General features: G+C 41.2%; 1 protein-coding gene across 1 annotated transcript in view; it reads right to left on the bottom strand.

Annotated features, from left to right (window-relative positions):
* Slc9a9 (solute carrier family 9 member A9) overlaps positions 1 to 14741 on the bottom strand; it is a 549322-nt gene that overhangs the window by 270776 nt on the left and 263805 nt on the right. The window contains exon 9 of the mRNA XM_059268372.1: positions 4741 to 4829. Within this exon, the coding sequence (XP_059124355.1) occupies positions 4741 to 4829 (89 nt within the window). The remainder of the gene's footprint in view (positions 1 to 4740; positions 4830 to 14741) is intronic.

Below are 14741 nucleotides of genomic sequence, written 5' to 3'. Positions count from 1 at the left end.
GCTCAAATTTCTTTCCTCCTCTTATGTCTTCTTGTTTTTATTGAGTTTTACTATGCCACTTTGCCAGTCTGTGGTATCAGTGTCAACAACCTTCACATTTTCCATTTTCCTTGATATTTTATCACCATTGGCATAAATCACCACACTCCTTAATGAGCTGGGATCTCCCTTTGACTTTTAGGAGGGGATACTGTCACCGATTTTCTTTCTTTCTTTTTTTTTACTGACCATGACAACATATTTGAGACAATTAACTTATAAAGTGAGAAAAATGGTTTTAGCTCATAGCTTTAAAGGTATAGTTCAGGATTGGTTGGCTCTGTTTAAGCCTGTGGTGTAGCAACACATCACAGAGGTATGTAGTGGACTAAAACTATTCACCCCATGGTCAGGAAGCAAAGGAGAAAGAGGAGACCAGGGTTTCACAGTTCTCTTTAAGAGTATATCCCCAGTCATCTATGACTTCCCACTAGACCCTGTCTCTCAATATCAGCTACATCCTGATGACTTCCAACATTGAACATCTGGCCTAGACATTTTCCCTGGACAGTAAGGACTCTATGTCCAGCTGGTGACTCTACAGTTCCATTTTACTGCCTAATGCATACCCCAATTGAGCAAGTCAACACAGGCTCCTGATTGTCCTCCAGCCAGTTAGTCTCACACCGTTCCCTGGCTCATGACGACACCTCTGCTCTTAAGTCACAGCACATATATGCCTGTAGGAAGGTGCTCAAGGGTTTCTCGACATCGTTCAGATGCTCTGTGACCTGGCCCTTGCTGCTAGGCTGCCGTCTCTTACACTGTCCTTGGTTCACTCTATTCCAGCTATGTCTGTCCTTTTGCCCTTGTTATGAGCTGATCTCAATTTCTAAACAGTTATACTCTAAATATTAATATGGTTCCCATTTTTATCTCTGTGAAATATCTGACTTGCTTAGGCCTTCTCTGGCTACCCTACTGAAAACTGCAAACCTCCATCCTTTCTCCATTTCTTGTTCTGCTGCTGGCTTCATGACTCTTGTCAATTCATGATCTAGTGTCATTTATTGTGATTACTATAAAGCTCTTCTTCTAAAGGACCCTTTTAATCTATTGTATTACTTGTACTTTGAGTGGTGCCTGGTTAAGAAGGCTCTTTAAAATGTTAGTTAATGAATAGAGGTAATTATTGATAGTCAAAGGAGCTAAAAGGTACATACAAAGCAAATGGGTACGTTATATGTATTAATTAATGGTGATTTCTTTGGCTGCATATGTGTCTGCTGGAAATGACTTTAAGTGGGAACTATGAGAAAGGAACTAGAAATTCCAGTAAAAAGGAATGTTTTGGCAATACATGGTTTTGTAAGTTGGCCTCCAGCAAGGTAAAGGTAGTTAAAGGAAAACCTGGAAGCCTGGCCAGACAACCAGCTTGTAGGACTGCCTTGGGTAGGAATGTGGACAGAGGAAGGGCAGAGGCAGGTTGGACTCTTGTGAGCGGCCCAATGCAAGTCTTCCTAATGGCTGCGAGTTGGAGTCCTCTAGGCTGCTGTGTGTGAATGTTCACCTTGAATGTCCCTAGCAGCATTTAGTGTCTAGAACCAGAGGCAGGGTTTGTGGAACTTGCTTGACTATAGAATACAGTTTCACATGCAGAAGCAGTGAACCATGCCCAGTCAGGGGAAAGAATCCCTGCCATGTTTATGTGCTCTTTAATAAGGGGCATCGGCTGACTCTGTGACTCCTTGCCTTGGCTGCAGCATGGGGTCAACACGTTCCTTTGTGCCTAACACACGGAAAGGCTCAGTGTTTTTTCCACAGGCTCAAGAAAAAAAAATGAATTCACCTAACAACCAGAGGACAATCATTTACAAAACATGTTTTAAAGTGAAAATGTAATTCTTGAAATGGCATTTTAATTCTCAAGGTTTTAGAGAACATATAACTTTCAAAAGCCTTTGTTTCCAGACATAGCTATTTGATTAGCTAGAATAGACAAAGTTGATGGATAAAATTCCTTCATAATTGTATCACCTTTAGGTTTTATAACACAAAGTTGATTTATATAGATTTCCTTCAAGGCGTCCCTTGTTAGCTTCCTAATGTCCCATTATATGGTCCTGGAGAGCGAGGCAAAGGGGTCAGGCAGCTGCTCCTCCTGTTGGCAGTGTGGACACAGTGTGGGAAGAGATACTGTGTCCTTCAGCCATGTGATGTCACATAATATTTTCAAAGCGTCCCAATGTTTAGTGGGGATGTGGTGGCCACATCTGTAACCCATACTTTGGAGGTTCTGTACAACATATAGTGAGTCTCCAACTCACATGTAGAGTTGGAACTTCTCTCGCTACTCTGTGCAGATATGGCTGAGTATGTCTGCTCTCATTTTTTTTTGCAGAGCAGTGACCACAGACTCTGCATATGGGAGTGTGGGTTATGTATTGACCCCATACATACACATAGGTGTGCATGCATATATAAATATGCATGTATGCAAATGTTATTAGAGGAAAGTGAATTGGAAGTGGTGGAAGAAAAGGAGAGCCACGAGAAGGGAGTGAAAGAGAATCAGCATTTATTAAACTCCTACCACACCTAGGCAGAAGGCAGTGGGGGAGCAAGGGCGGGGGTGTGCCGTTATCTGGAGGTTAAAGAATAAGCTTGTAGAAACCTCTTTCTGCAAGGAGAGAGTGTTATGAGATGGATTGGGAGCCTGTCAGGGAGTGCTTGTCATGACATTCAGAGGGAGAACAGAAGGGTGTAGGGCACTGATTTTGGCTTTGTCTCCCCTAGCTACTGGACTGCTGTCTCACCGTGAGACGAGTTATCTTTGAAGTGTTGCTGAGCAGTCTAGATAGCATGACTTAAAAGTGCAAGTCCCTAAACAGGATTCAGCTTCCCAGAATACAAATGCTGAGAGGACCAAACGAGGCTGGCTAGGAAAAACCAGCCCAAGACATTTCCCTTAAAGCCCAGGAGAGTGCTACCAGTCTTCATAATTTAAAAGATCCTGCAATTGGAGGTTTCTGGGTATTAGTATCAGGATTTTGGCGTATTCATTTCTGTTTTACTGGAGGACTGTCAAAATGTCAGCAATTGCATTTTGTGATGTCGCTAAAGCATCCACCTGAAGAGAAGTGATGGACTTGGGGAAGGGTGGCCTTGCAGAGTCCCTGTTCAAGAGGACACAATCAGGACAAGCTGAGATTGAGACATGACAGAGAGGGAAGAATGCAAGCCAGAGCTACTGCAGAGAGCCCCATGTAAGGCTCCGGGAACTCCTGGCCAATCCAAATTTGGCTAGGATGCTGTCTTACTTTCCCTACACCCGCTGCCCAGTATCATATGAGAAATCTTCTGCTCCCCTGTCTTCATTCGCATTTTGGATAGATCTCATCACTGAGTCCAATTCTTCATCACGTCCCATAGCCACAGTCCCTGCCAAATAGTACTGCAAAGCTTACTCATTGCACATTGGGCACTTACTTGGCTTCTTGTTTTGTACTGAGCCATACAGGATGATTAGGAGAGGCGATCCAAGCCGATGATTGGAAATGGGCTTGCTTCAGTACGCACAGAATGATAGGCACACGGCACTGGCAAAGATGTCCTGGTGAAGCTTATCCTAGAACACATACCCTAGCAAATCCACAGACACCCAGACAAGTGTCTGATGGCTCAACTTTATCTGTGCCAATCCCTTGGCCTTGAGTATCCTTTCCTTTTAAAAACTCATTTATTTATTTGTATTTTAGGTACAATGGTGTTTTGCCCACATGCATGTCTGTGTAAGAATGTGGGATCCCTTGGAACAGGAGATACAGACAGTTGTGAGCTGCCATGTGGGTGCTGGGAATTGAACCCAGGTCCTCTGAGCAGCCAGTGCTCTTAACTGCTGAGCCATCTCTCCATCTTCTCAAATATCCTTCTTAATACTCTCTATCTTCTGCTACATCTGACTTGGTACCTCCCCTTTCTATTGTTTATCTTGCTCCAGATTGGGCATTGTCTCTGGTAACTGCCTCCTGACTTTCCCAACCACAACCATGGAAGAATGCCCTACTGGATGCTCCCCAAACACTCTCCAGGTATTACTGCCATAATATCTGGCACACCGGGGATTGGGTGCTTATTACATGCCTGTGCTCATCAGTAGCCTCCACAGGGGTTTCTCCCTTGAAGGAAAAGCAGTATTTAGTCTCTGCATATCTAGTACTCAGGCTGTGCTTGGCACAGAAAGGCTAAGTGGGTCTTAGTAGAAGGAGCCTATGTATGTTCCTCTGCAGATACCCAAACCGACATATCCTCAGAATAAGGGAGACACATTTTGCTCATGTGGCAATGGACAGTGAATTTTCTTGGAAACAAAAACACTCAACTGAAGACCAAGCATTTTTCCACATCCTTCTTCATTTTCTTCTCTGTATAACCAACCACATCCACATGGTTTTTAATGCCTTTAGATGTAAGTGACTGTGAATTATTACCGACTGTAGACCTTTCATCTTCCAGACTGACAGTTTATGCTCCACATCTCTCAGGAGGGAGAGACTATTATAACTATATTTTTGCTTACCAAGAGAATTGTTAATGGTTATCCTGGAGGGAAAAAAAAATCTATAAATATCCAACCTGTAATGAAGCCTTAAGCTTACTTTCTTCTTTACTAATGAAATTCTTTCCACGTGCACTGTCAGAATGACTCCACAGCTACCACACCAGGAAAGAGACAAAGGCAGCCACGAGTTTTTCTTTTACCTGCTTGGTCCTCAGTTTGGAATCGGATGACAGATTGTTGTAGGTATAATGTGCCTGTGTGACTCCACAGAAGAGAACAGCAACTATGCCTGAAATTCAGAAGAAGACCAGTCAAAACCAACTTTCTTTCCCAAGTCAAAGGGCTGGAAAATGGACTTGATGTCAAGGGAGGTAAAACTCTCAATGATGACCATGATAATGAAACCTGGGGTAAATCTTGCTACTTGCTTGAAGCAGGTCTTGGAGTTGAAGCCGAAAGAAAAGCATTAAGCAGTACATTTTTATTAAAAACGGAAGTAGTTTCTTCCTGGAGAGAAACGATCCCCTAGTCACGAGTTAGAAAAGCTAATCTTAGAAACACATGAAGAAAAGCGGGGAGTCAACTTAGGGCTTCCCAGAACCAGTGCCAACAACTGTGCTGCATTTTTATACTAAACACTGGCACATCTGCTTTCCACTGTGTACCCTGGGGAGCCTGGGAAGTTTCCTGTTGTACCATAATTTAATCCTGAAAGCCATGAGTCACAAACCTAAGACACGGGCAAGGGTTTTGTTGCTTTTTCCAGTGCTTTTACTTGCCAAGCAGGAGACAAGAGACCTCGTGTGCCCCTTTGCCTCTCTGGCAAAACTGGGTGCACTCTTTTTGCAGCTGGGCACCAATGGGCACCTCTGCCCAAGCCATGCTCTTCTTGAAGATAGTGGGGCTGTGGTCTATTCCAGCGTGCTTCCCACCAGCCCATTCCTGGCCAGCTGCAGGGAACATTTCTTAAGCCACATTACTCACAGCTTTAAATGCTACATGAAGTCACATATGCCAGATGCTCCTTGAGGACAGAGAATAGCAACAACAGGACAAATGTGTTACTTGTTCCTTGGCTCTGCCTCTCTGTTAGTGTCCCTGGCCTGGGTGGGTTTTGGTGAGAGCTGCACTCTACTTTGGATTAAAGATTAGATTAATTATGGGAAATTGGGCAGAGAGGGGGCTTGGGGAAAAGCATAGGAGATAAGTATTCCTCAACTCAGAACAAGAGGATTGAACTGAATTTCAAGCAGCAGAGGTTCTCCATCTAAAAACACTCATAAATTAAATGCTGATGATTCTTAAGAGTATAGAGCTATGTGAACTGAATACTGGCATTTCAAATGAGGCTGAAATAAAGAATTTTAAACGGCCGAGCTTCTTCATATGTAGACTGCATGCATTTTATTTACGTGTTGGTTATTTTTCAAGTTGGTATTAGACAAAATATTATTTAAACATGTTGATATAATACTAGTACATAGCCCTCTCCATTGCCGTTTTCCTTTTAACAATGTGTTTTAAATTTTTAGATAAAAAATAAAAATAAGCAGGAAAGTTTGTTAAGAAATCTACAACTAATAAACATTCCTGGAGATTTTGGAAAAATTTTCAGTTTCTTAGCATGTCTTGGGAAATTCTAAGAAAAAAATAAAATATTTTTACTCTTCACAGAATTTCTATCAAAAACCAATCAGTACCAGGGATGCTTAAGAGAGGTAAGGATGCTGAGGTAGCAGGAGGACCGCTGCTCATATATTGTTTTGATATCAAATGCTTCTCTGTGTTTACTTGAAAATATGATGATCTATCTTAACTTCTCTGAATCAGGGTTCGCTGACCCCCCCCCCAACCTTGTTACTGGCAAACCAATGTAACAATATGTTGATATTCTGGAGAGGACATAAATACATGAGAAGGTGTGGAGAACAGTGAATTAGCTCATTTTGAGCATAAGAACAGCTAAGGGACGCTTTGCAGGGCAGGAGCTCGGTGAGCCAGTTCCCTCTCTTCCTGGTTACTGCATCGTTCTTTCCTTACACAGGCTCTTGGTGACTCAGTAGCCCCGCCTGCTGCCTTCCTGGGCTTAGTATAAGCATCTTCATTCCCGCCCCCCCCCCCTCGCTGTTCCTGCCTCTGGGTTCACCCTTTACTTCTCTCACTGTACAGCACCAACTGCATTGATTGGTCTAGCCCAATCACTTTTCAACTTCTCTGGCCCTAACGTCCTTTCCCAAGTCATTGTCATATTCAGCTTGGATGACAGCATGACTTCCTAGATGAAGTCCTCGGTTTTCCAGCTGGTCTCTTACATTCTGTTCACACAGAAACAGTGATCCTTTAAAAACATCCCAGGTCAGATGAGCCTTCCGCCCAGACTTTATAATGCACTCCTGGGGTCTAACCCTGTCCTTTCCTTCCATACAATGCTCTGACCTCATTTTTAACCCACTCCCTCCTGACTCTCGGTCCCTACTACACATGCCCTGCCACAAGGCCCTTGAGCACCCAAGTCCTGGAATTGGAAAAGCTCTTCTCAAGAAACCCTGGTGGTTCCCTCCTTCCTTTGGGTATCTCTTCAGATGTCACATAAACAGACAAACCTCCCCGCCTCGATGTGTAAAACTGACCCTTACATCATTCTCTACCCATCTCTCGCTCCCCGCTCCATGTTATCCACTGCTGCCTCACCGTTCCTGCCCTTGTTGGCTTTCCTGCCTTCCTCACTGAAGCAGAGCTTAAGAGAGCCTCTGGTCACTAGTTCTTAGAGAAGCACTGGGCACTTGTGAGTGTTGTTAATAAATAACTTTATATTTCTATCCCTGTGGAATAGGTGAGGGACTAAAGTCATTTACAGAAGGTCACCGTGGGAGTGACAGCAGAAATGCAACACTCCCCCAACTTTCTTCGCTTTTTCTGCCTACCTTAGGCCATCTATGACTGCTCTGAAGTGATCCCCATCTATCTGAAAACTGTCATTTCTGATAATCCAGGGAAGTAGATATCTGATGGTGGGGATTACATTCCTGCACTGGCTCGCCTCATCCTTTGAGCAGGTTTTTCCTCCTCACTCCGTTGGGTTTCACTTGCTTGCCTCCTGTGGAACACTAACCTGCAATGTCCCTGCTAAACACTTTCAGAACCACGTGTGTGGCTACAGCGTATGTATGAGAAACCATGAAAATCATGTGATCAGAAGCTTGCTGCTGTAATTAAAGTAAGCAACAAGGTTGATTTGACCCTTAGTATTAGCATACATGATCATAATTCGATAGCCCGGTAATTAATTAAATCACACAAATTACTATGATTAGAATGACTTTTACAAGCCAAACACATTTGAAACTGCCTCATCTAAATACATCAACTAAGCCACCCCTTCTTATCTGTAGTTTCACATTGTGGTTTCAGTTATCTGCACTCAATTCTGGTCTGAAAATACTAGATGGAAAATTCCAGAAATGTTTCAGTTTAACATAGCTGTTGTTTCAACTTACTGTTTTAATAAGTTCTTTTGTTCTTTTGATTTGTATTTGTTGTTACTGATCTCTTTAGGCAGTGTCCAGTATTCAGGCATAGGTGGGGTCTTGGACCATGTCCCCCATGAGCAAAGGGGAACCTGTAGTATCTATAACATTTTCCCTCGTAGAACAGCTTCAGAGTTGACAGTGTTCTGTTTTCTAATGCACATTTTAATTGTAACAACGCTTCTCCACACCCACTGTAACCTAGCTAGTTCTTGTTTTCTATCATGTAGGTCCCTGCACAGCAGCCTTAAATGCTCTGTGTTTCAGACAGCCACGTGTGAGAGACAAGAGGCCAAGGGCTGTTTGTGCTAGTCACCAATCAGGGGTTTAGCGCTAAGCCCACTTTCCTTCTTGACTCTGATCCCAGCTCCAGGAATCACAAGCCACACTCTCCTGTGGGTGCTGTCTGTTTCTGCCGGTGCAGCCGCAGAGGGAGAGCAGCACGCTGGACAGAGGACTCCCTCCTGTCTGTTCACTGCTGGGCGTTTCTGCTCAGGGGCATCTTACAGTGGTGGTTCTCCCCCTTAGTCCTGCAGTCAGGTCTAACCTCCTTTCCTACTCCACTGTTTGTCTTTTGCTGCCCTCTGGGCCACCTCCACACACCTCTCAGAGAAAGCAAGGGCAGCCAGGAAGTGTCTTCAGGGCCAGAGGCCTAGCAGCTCCATCTCCAAATTCCTGTGTTTGTTTCTCATAGCTCTGCCTAGTCCTGCTGTTCACATCTGCTGTCTGGAATGACCTCAGTTCTTTCTTTGACTTTCCTAGTGCCACAGCACCAGGTCACCCAAGTTCCTGCATTCAGCTGAGTGTCAGTGGCCTGGCGGCTTCTCTATTTCAACTGTATTTTGAAAGGGACTCTTGGGGCCACCTTCTCATTCTAAACTTGGATGGTTCCCTGAACCCTTGCATGCTTACCATTTGGAAATAAAATCAGCTTATATTTTCTCTTTTAGAACTGGGACTAAGGGGAATGCCAAGGCAGACAAGACTTTATGTGTTAGAGGTCTCAACTCATTTTCTTTCCAATTCTGGAACAGGTGGTTATAAAAAGTAGTAGGGGTTTGAGACAGAAGCAAGTAGCTTCGGACTAGGAATAGGTCAGACCTAGAAACAGGGAAGAAGAGGTACAGTTCAGACTTGGGCATGTCTTCTCATTTTCAGTCCCACGGCCTTTGCAGGACATATGTGCAACCCCACAGTGGGGTATGAACGTTCTCATTGGATATGTTCAGGCTAATGATCATCTTCCACTGTAGAAAGGGCTCTTTTTCATCAAGTGGAAGGTAAACTTACTTGAGTCCTATGCTTTACTCGTTCCTAAACATTTTTTATCAACCCTCCATAATTAATATCTCAATATACATTATATATACTTACATATTATTTATTATATACTTACTTAAATTATATATTATTACATATTATATATATATGTAGTATGTGTGTGTGTAATAGTTAAACAAAGAGAGGCTATGGATTTGAGAGGGAATGGGGTATGAGAAGGGTTGAGGGAGAAGAAGGACTGGGGGCGGGGATATTGTAATTGTATCTTAATTAAAAATGAAATTGAATAATCTTGTTTAAAGAAGCTGATTGCTTGAGGATTAGAACTGTAAATAAACTGCTTTATGAAAAAAAAAAACAACAAAAGACGAGGAAAATGAAGAATCCTGTAATGTCTGTCCCTGGGACAGGGGCAGCTCAGCAGGAGGGACCCATGTCCTCTCCTCTCTCTCACTGCCATTTCTCACCCCTCATACTGCCTGTCCTCAGCACTCCTGGAATATGCTTAGTTACAGCCTGTCAGTGTCCTCTTTAAACACCAGAAGCTCTTTACCCTTCTGGAAGTGCTATTGTGACCCAAGAATCTGCATTAGACAAGAGAATGTTTGGAATTCAACCAAACAGAGCTAATGAATATCCAGATGAGCAAGCACAGGGGATCTTATTAAAATACAGTAATTTTGGAGGAAGGCCCCAAACTCTACATTTTTATATTGTCAGGAGATGTCCTGGTTCTTAGACCAAACTTAAGAAATAATCTTTGACCAAAGTCAACTCGCCCTTGGCCTCATAACTTGGCCTTAATCTTGCACTGCCCTAAATGAGCCCTTCATTTTATTCTTGGTTCTTTGGGGACAACATACTTTTTGTCACCCTCTTCTATTTCTTATTTTTATCAATGTCTCTTGCTAATGATAAGGGCGTTTTAAAGTCATGATTTTTTTGTATATGTTTTTCCTGTTTCTCCTTCTTTGGCTTTCCTGAACCGACATGATTCTATGAAATAAATTTTTGTTTCAGAGAACAATTATCATCTAGAACTTCTAAGGGCTTTAATTATTTTTTTCTTTTTAAATAAAGCAATGCTGGTGAGTTAAGAAATTACTTACACAGAGTAAATTAACAATTTATTTTACCATCAAACAGCTCAGTAAGATTTCTCCTCCAAAGAAAGCAAACAACTCCCATCATTTAATTACTATAAAATTATCATATCTTTTTATCAAAATGTCATAGGGTCAAAAATTAACAAAAAGACATGGGCAACTAAATGTGCCCATTAGAAATTTCAAAGTAAAAAAAAAAAAAAAAAAAAAAAAAGAAATTTCAAAGTACATGTTTCTTAATGAAGCTGGAGTTGAAGATAAAATCAAATTAGAAATTTTAAATTACTTAGAAATAAATATCACTAAGTATATATTTCTGTGAAAACCAAGGGGATAAAATGAAATTATTGGCAGATAATTTTATAGCTGTATATAGAACTTACTAGTAAAAGAAAGATTGATAGTAAGTGGACTATTAACTTTAAGAAGTTGACATGTGGCATAAAATAGATTCAAAATAAGTATAATAAAAAATCAGCTAGCATCTAATAATGTAGATGGTGGGTAAAATATAGAGCAGTAAAATAACAGCATGTTCCATGCCTCTCAACAGCCCGGAGTAGCTCCAGTCTCTGTCCTACCCAGGCTGCCATTTTCTGGCTCTGGGCATGGTTATAAAATAGGTGTTGGCAGCTCCAGCATGGCTTGGGTTGGAAAACCTAACTAGGACAGAGTGGGAATGAAGAAATGATAGACACTGAAGGAATGATTGACACACATACAGAAAAGCTGAGATTGGATGGGCTGTCCTTGCACTGATGGTGGGATACCCACTACACTGTCAACCAAGAAACTCAGTCTGTTTATTATGACCAGCACAAGAAGGAAGGGTTAGATAGTCACAGTTGAGGGGTCTTTATAGGAAAGCAGTCTTAAGCTGTAAACATCTGGGAGGGAGAATCTGGTTGATTCTTTCTGTATATTCTCTCAACATTCTCACATGGACCAGGTTAACACTTTGCCATTTCCATGAATCTGAGGCATTGGGGATTCTTGACATGGCTATCCTCATGTCAAAAACACCCATTGACTCAGAATTTTGTCTGCCCCCCAAGGATGGTATTGGCCAATGTCTTCACAGTTTGAAGATTCAGCTTTCTCATTTGCATAGCTCTAAAATCTTTCACAGGCTTGTTCTGAATATAAAGCAGTGTGCTATAGACTAAAATGCTTTCCCAATTAAGCATATTTCTAAAAGTCAGTAAATATAAAGTTTTCCTATAAGTATTAGAAGCAGAAAAAATGAAGAAGACATGAAAGGGGGAAATAAGCCGGAGAAACTCATTCAATGGACAAACACAACCTTTCCCATTGAACTATGTGATGAGACACATATGCTTTGTATATTCTATATCCTTAGAGGTCATTTGTTGCTTTATTTCCCCCCTTATTACTACAATGACAAAAACAGATAAAATTTTTTTAGTCCTAGTAATTCAACCAAGACAGTTCATGGTTGCTCTATTTACAACAGCTAGATATGGAAACAGCCTAGATGCCCAACAACTGATGAATGGATAATGAAAACATGGTATATTTATATAATGGAATATTATTCAGCTGTTCAGAAAAATGAAATTTGTGGGTAAGTGGATGGAACTAAAAAAATTCATTCTGAGTGAGACAATATGAACTCACAAAGAAAAAATGTCACCCATTCCTCTCACTTTGTGGATGTTAGCTTTGAATTGTCAGATATGTGTGCTCCACTGGGAATACCCATAGAGGTCAGACAATTAGTAAGGGGCTTTAAAAAGATGGGAGGGCCAACTCAGTGATATAAAGGGTTAAAGGGAAATAATGGAGCAGGAAGGGTTGAAGTTGGGGGTGGGAGGACAGGGTAGAGGAGGGCATACAGGGAAGTGTCAGCAAAGGGTTAACCTCTTTTGGGGTTGTTGGTCTGTGAGTCCCATAGTCCTCTAAACATTTCAGGATATTGCCAATGTTATTGATTACCCTCCAGAACTTGACTGTCAGACCCTAATTCTGAAGACATCACATACTTGAGTCATAGAGCATAGAGAAATCAAGTTGATAATGATCTGGAAGCTTTATCTCTATTGGCTAGCTTTCATAGTGCTAGAAGGTGCTATACATCCTACTGGAGGAAAAAAAGTAATCATCAGTCCTATGCAGCTATGAACTCCGAGAGCTACAGTAATGTCTAATCTAACAAGACATGCCCACTGGCACAAACGTGTCATGAACATGATGGGAGCAGCCAACCACTTTCCAATTTGATTTAAGGCCTGTTTCTACAAGACACAACTCATACCTGGAACTACTACTGGGGCCAAGAGTCTAGAACTAGACAGGTCATAAGCCCCAGGGGAGAACCTGGTACTATTGTTTTACTAAATGTACATATTATTAAACTGACGCCTCGTGACTTATCTTTCTTTGTAAACCTATATCGATGCATATATAAACCCTTATCAGCTTCTATTTGCACTAGGTGGTGTTTAACACAAAGACCCACAACTGGTCAAGGTGCAAAGACTAAGAAGCTGCATATTTCTCATCCCTAAATGGGATGTACATATCACAACCTTTCTGCCCAAGACTTGGGGAACATTGTAGAAGAGGGGGCTGAAAGAATGTAAGAGCAGAGGCATGGATAATTGCAAGAGTGCAGTCTTTTTCCGGACATAGCAGGGCAGTTGCAGGCATGGATTCATAGTGGTTGTGGTAGGATACATAAACCCTAGGACAGCTCAAGCCATACAAAATCCTATCATGGAGAAGAGAGATGGTCACTAAGTCCAAAACTAGATGAGGAGCTATTAGCAACTGAACACTGCCAGGAGAGGGGGAGTCAATTTGCTTTAAGAATATATCCCTGGTAGATCCACTATGCTTTAGTAGGAGGCTACATGTTCAAGAATATGAGGGCAGCACAAATTGGACTACATGGTTTATAATAAAAAAAGACAAAAAGTTGGCTGTTTAGGGACTTGATCTGGAAAAAGTTGGGGGAGGGGGTGAATATGATCAAAACACATTGAATGGAATTCTCAAATTATTAATAAAATTTAAAGAGAAATATTCTTTATTTTGTACCATATAAATTATATTGGTTCTACTTCTACCACTTCTGGAAAAACAAGCAACCATTAAATGCAACTCTGGAAGAAATCGGGAAGTGGTTTAGAGAAAGTAAGAGTGTTTGACTCATGTTAGTGCACAAAATCGCCTTTCAGCATCTGCCCACTGAGGTTTCAGTGGTGGGCAAGGTCATAAAAGGCTTGGCCACAGGGGTTCATTTATGCACTTTTGAACAAAAATTAAACCAACACTTTCAGATACTAGTTCAAAGAACTGTTTTGAGAAACCACAAAGCACACAATTCAGTTTAAATTCACTGGCAAGGAAATTCAGGAAACAGCTATTTGGTAAAAATAATGATACTGTTGGTATGTAAATTATTTCCAGAGAGGTCAGTTTTCATGGAACAATTACTGCTTTTTGAGTAACTGAATACAATTTACACCATTCTCTGTTATTTATACTTCTGGACCCCCTTAGAGACCTCCATATTAATTTGCTTGCTTACATGATCAAGGTTCATGATTCTGTGATTGTAAATTATGTAAAAAGAATAATACTACATTGGGAATGAGGAGGCCTAGGACCCATAGGCGATTGTTTAGACACTGCACAAATTAGATGACTGGTTCAATTTCAATTCATTGCACTCCACTAAATTCCATTGTTTTCTCAGTAAATTAAGGAAGGTAGTCTGCAGTAGTGGTTTTGAATTGGTTTAAGACAACTGAAAGAAAATATGAGAATGTCATAATTTTAACAAGCACTGTTACATACTATAAAATAATATAAGTACTCTTATGAACAACAAATGAAAACAAATATAAAATTATGGGGTACATGATATACCTACTTATATTTTAGCCTGTAAGAGTCAAGAAATTCTGGCAAGCACTGCTGAAGATAGGTAACTTATAAACATCCTTCAACTTGAAGTGTCTGGGGTATGGACACAACAGTTCTTACATTGTGTCAAGGTCTACCTAAGATGGGTCCTACACACGAATATTGACTTCCTGTCCACTTACTTATCCTTAAAAGTCTATTACTTTTCTCTCTGTATTATCTCCAACCCATAATAGTTTCTAGAAGATACTAGGTACTCAAATGCTTGTTTGTCAAATTAACTCTTCCATATTTAAGGAAATGCTTATTTACTTTGAAAAGAGAACTTGGGGTGAGGCTTTACATCCTTATATACAAACAAACGTTTATGAGGATTGGTTAGTAGTAGAGTCCATT

This window comes from Peromyscus eremicus, chromosome 7, assembly GCF_949786415.1.
Source record: "Peromyscus eremicus chromosome 7, PerEre_H2_v1, whole genome shotgun sequence".
Classification (NCBI taxonomy): Eukaryota; Metazoa; Chordata; class Mammalia; order Rodentia; family Cricetidae; genus Peromyscus; species Peromyscus eremicus.
Note: the sequence above shows the minus strand (reverse complement) of the source record. Positions and strands in the feature narration are given on the sequence as shown.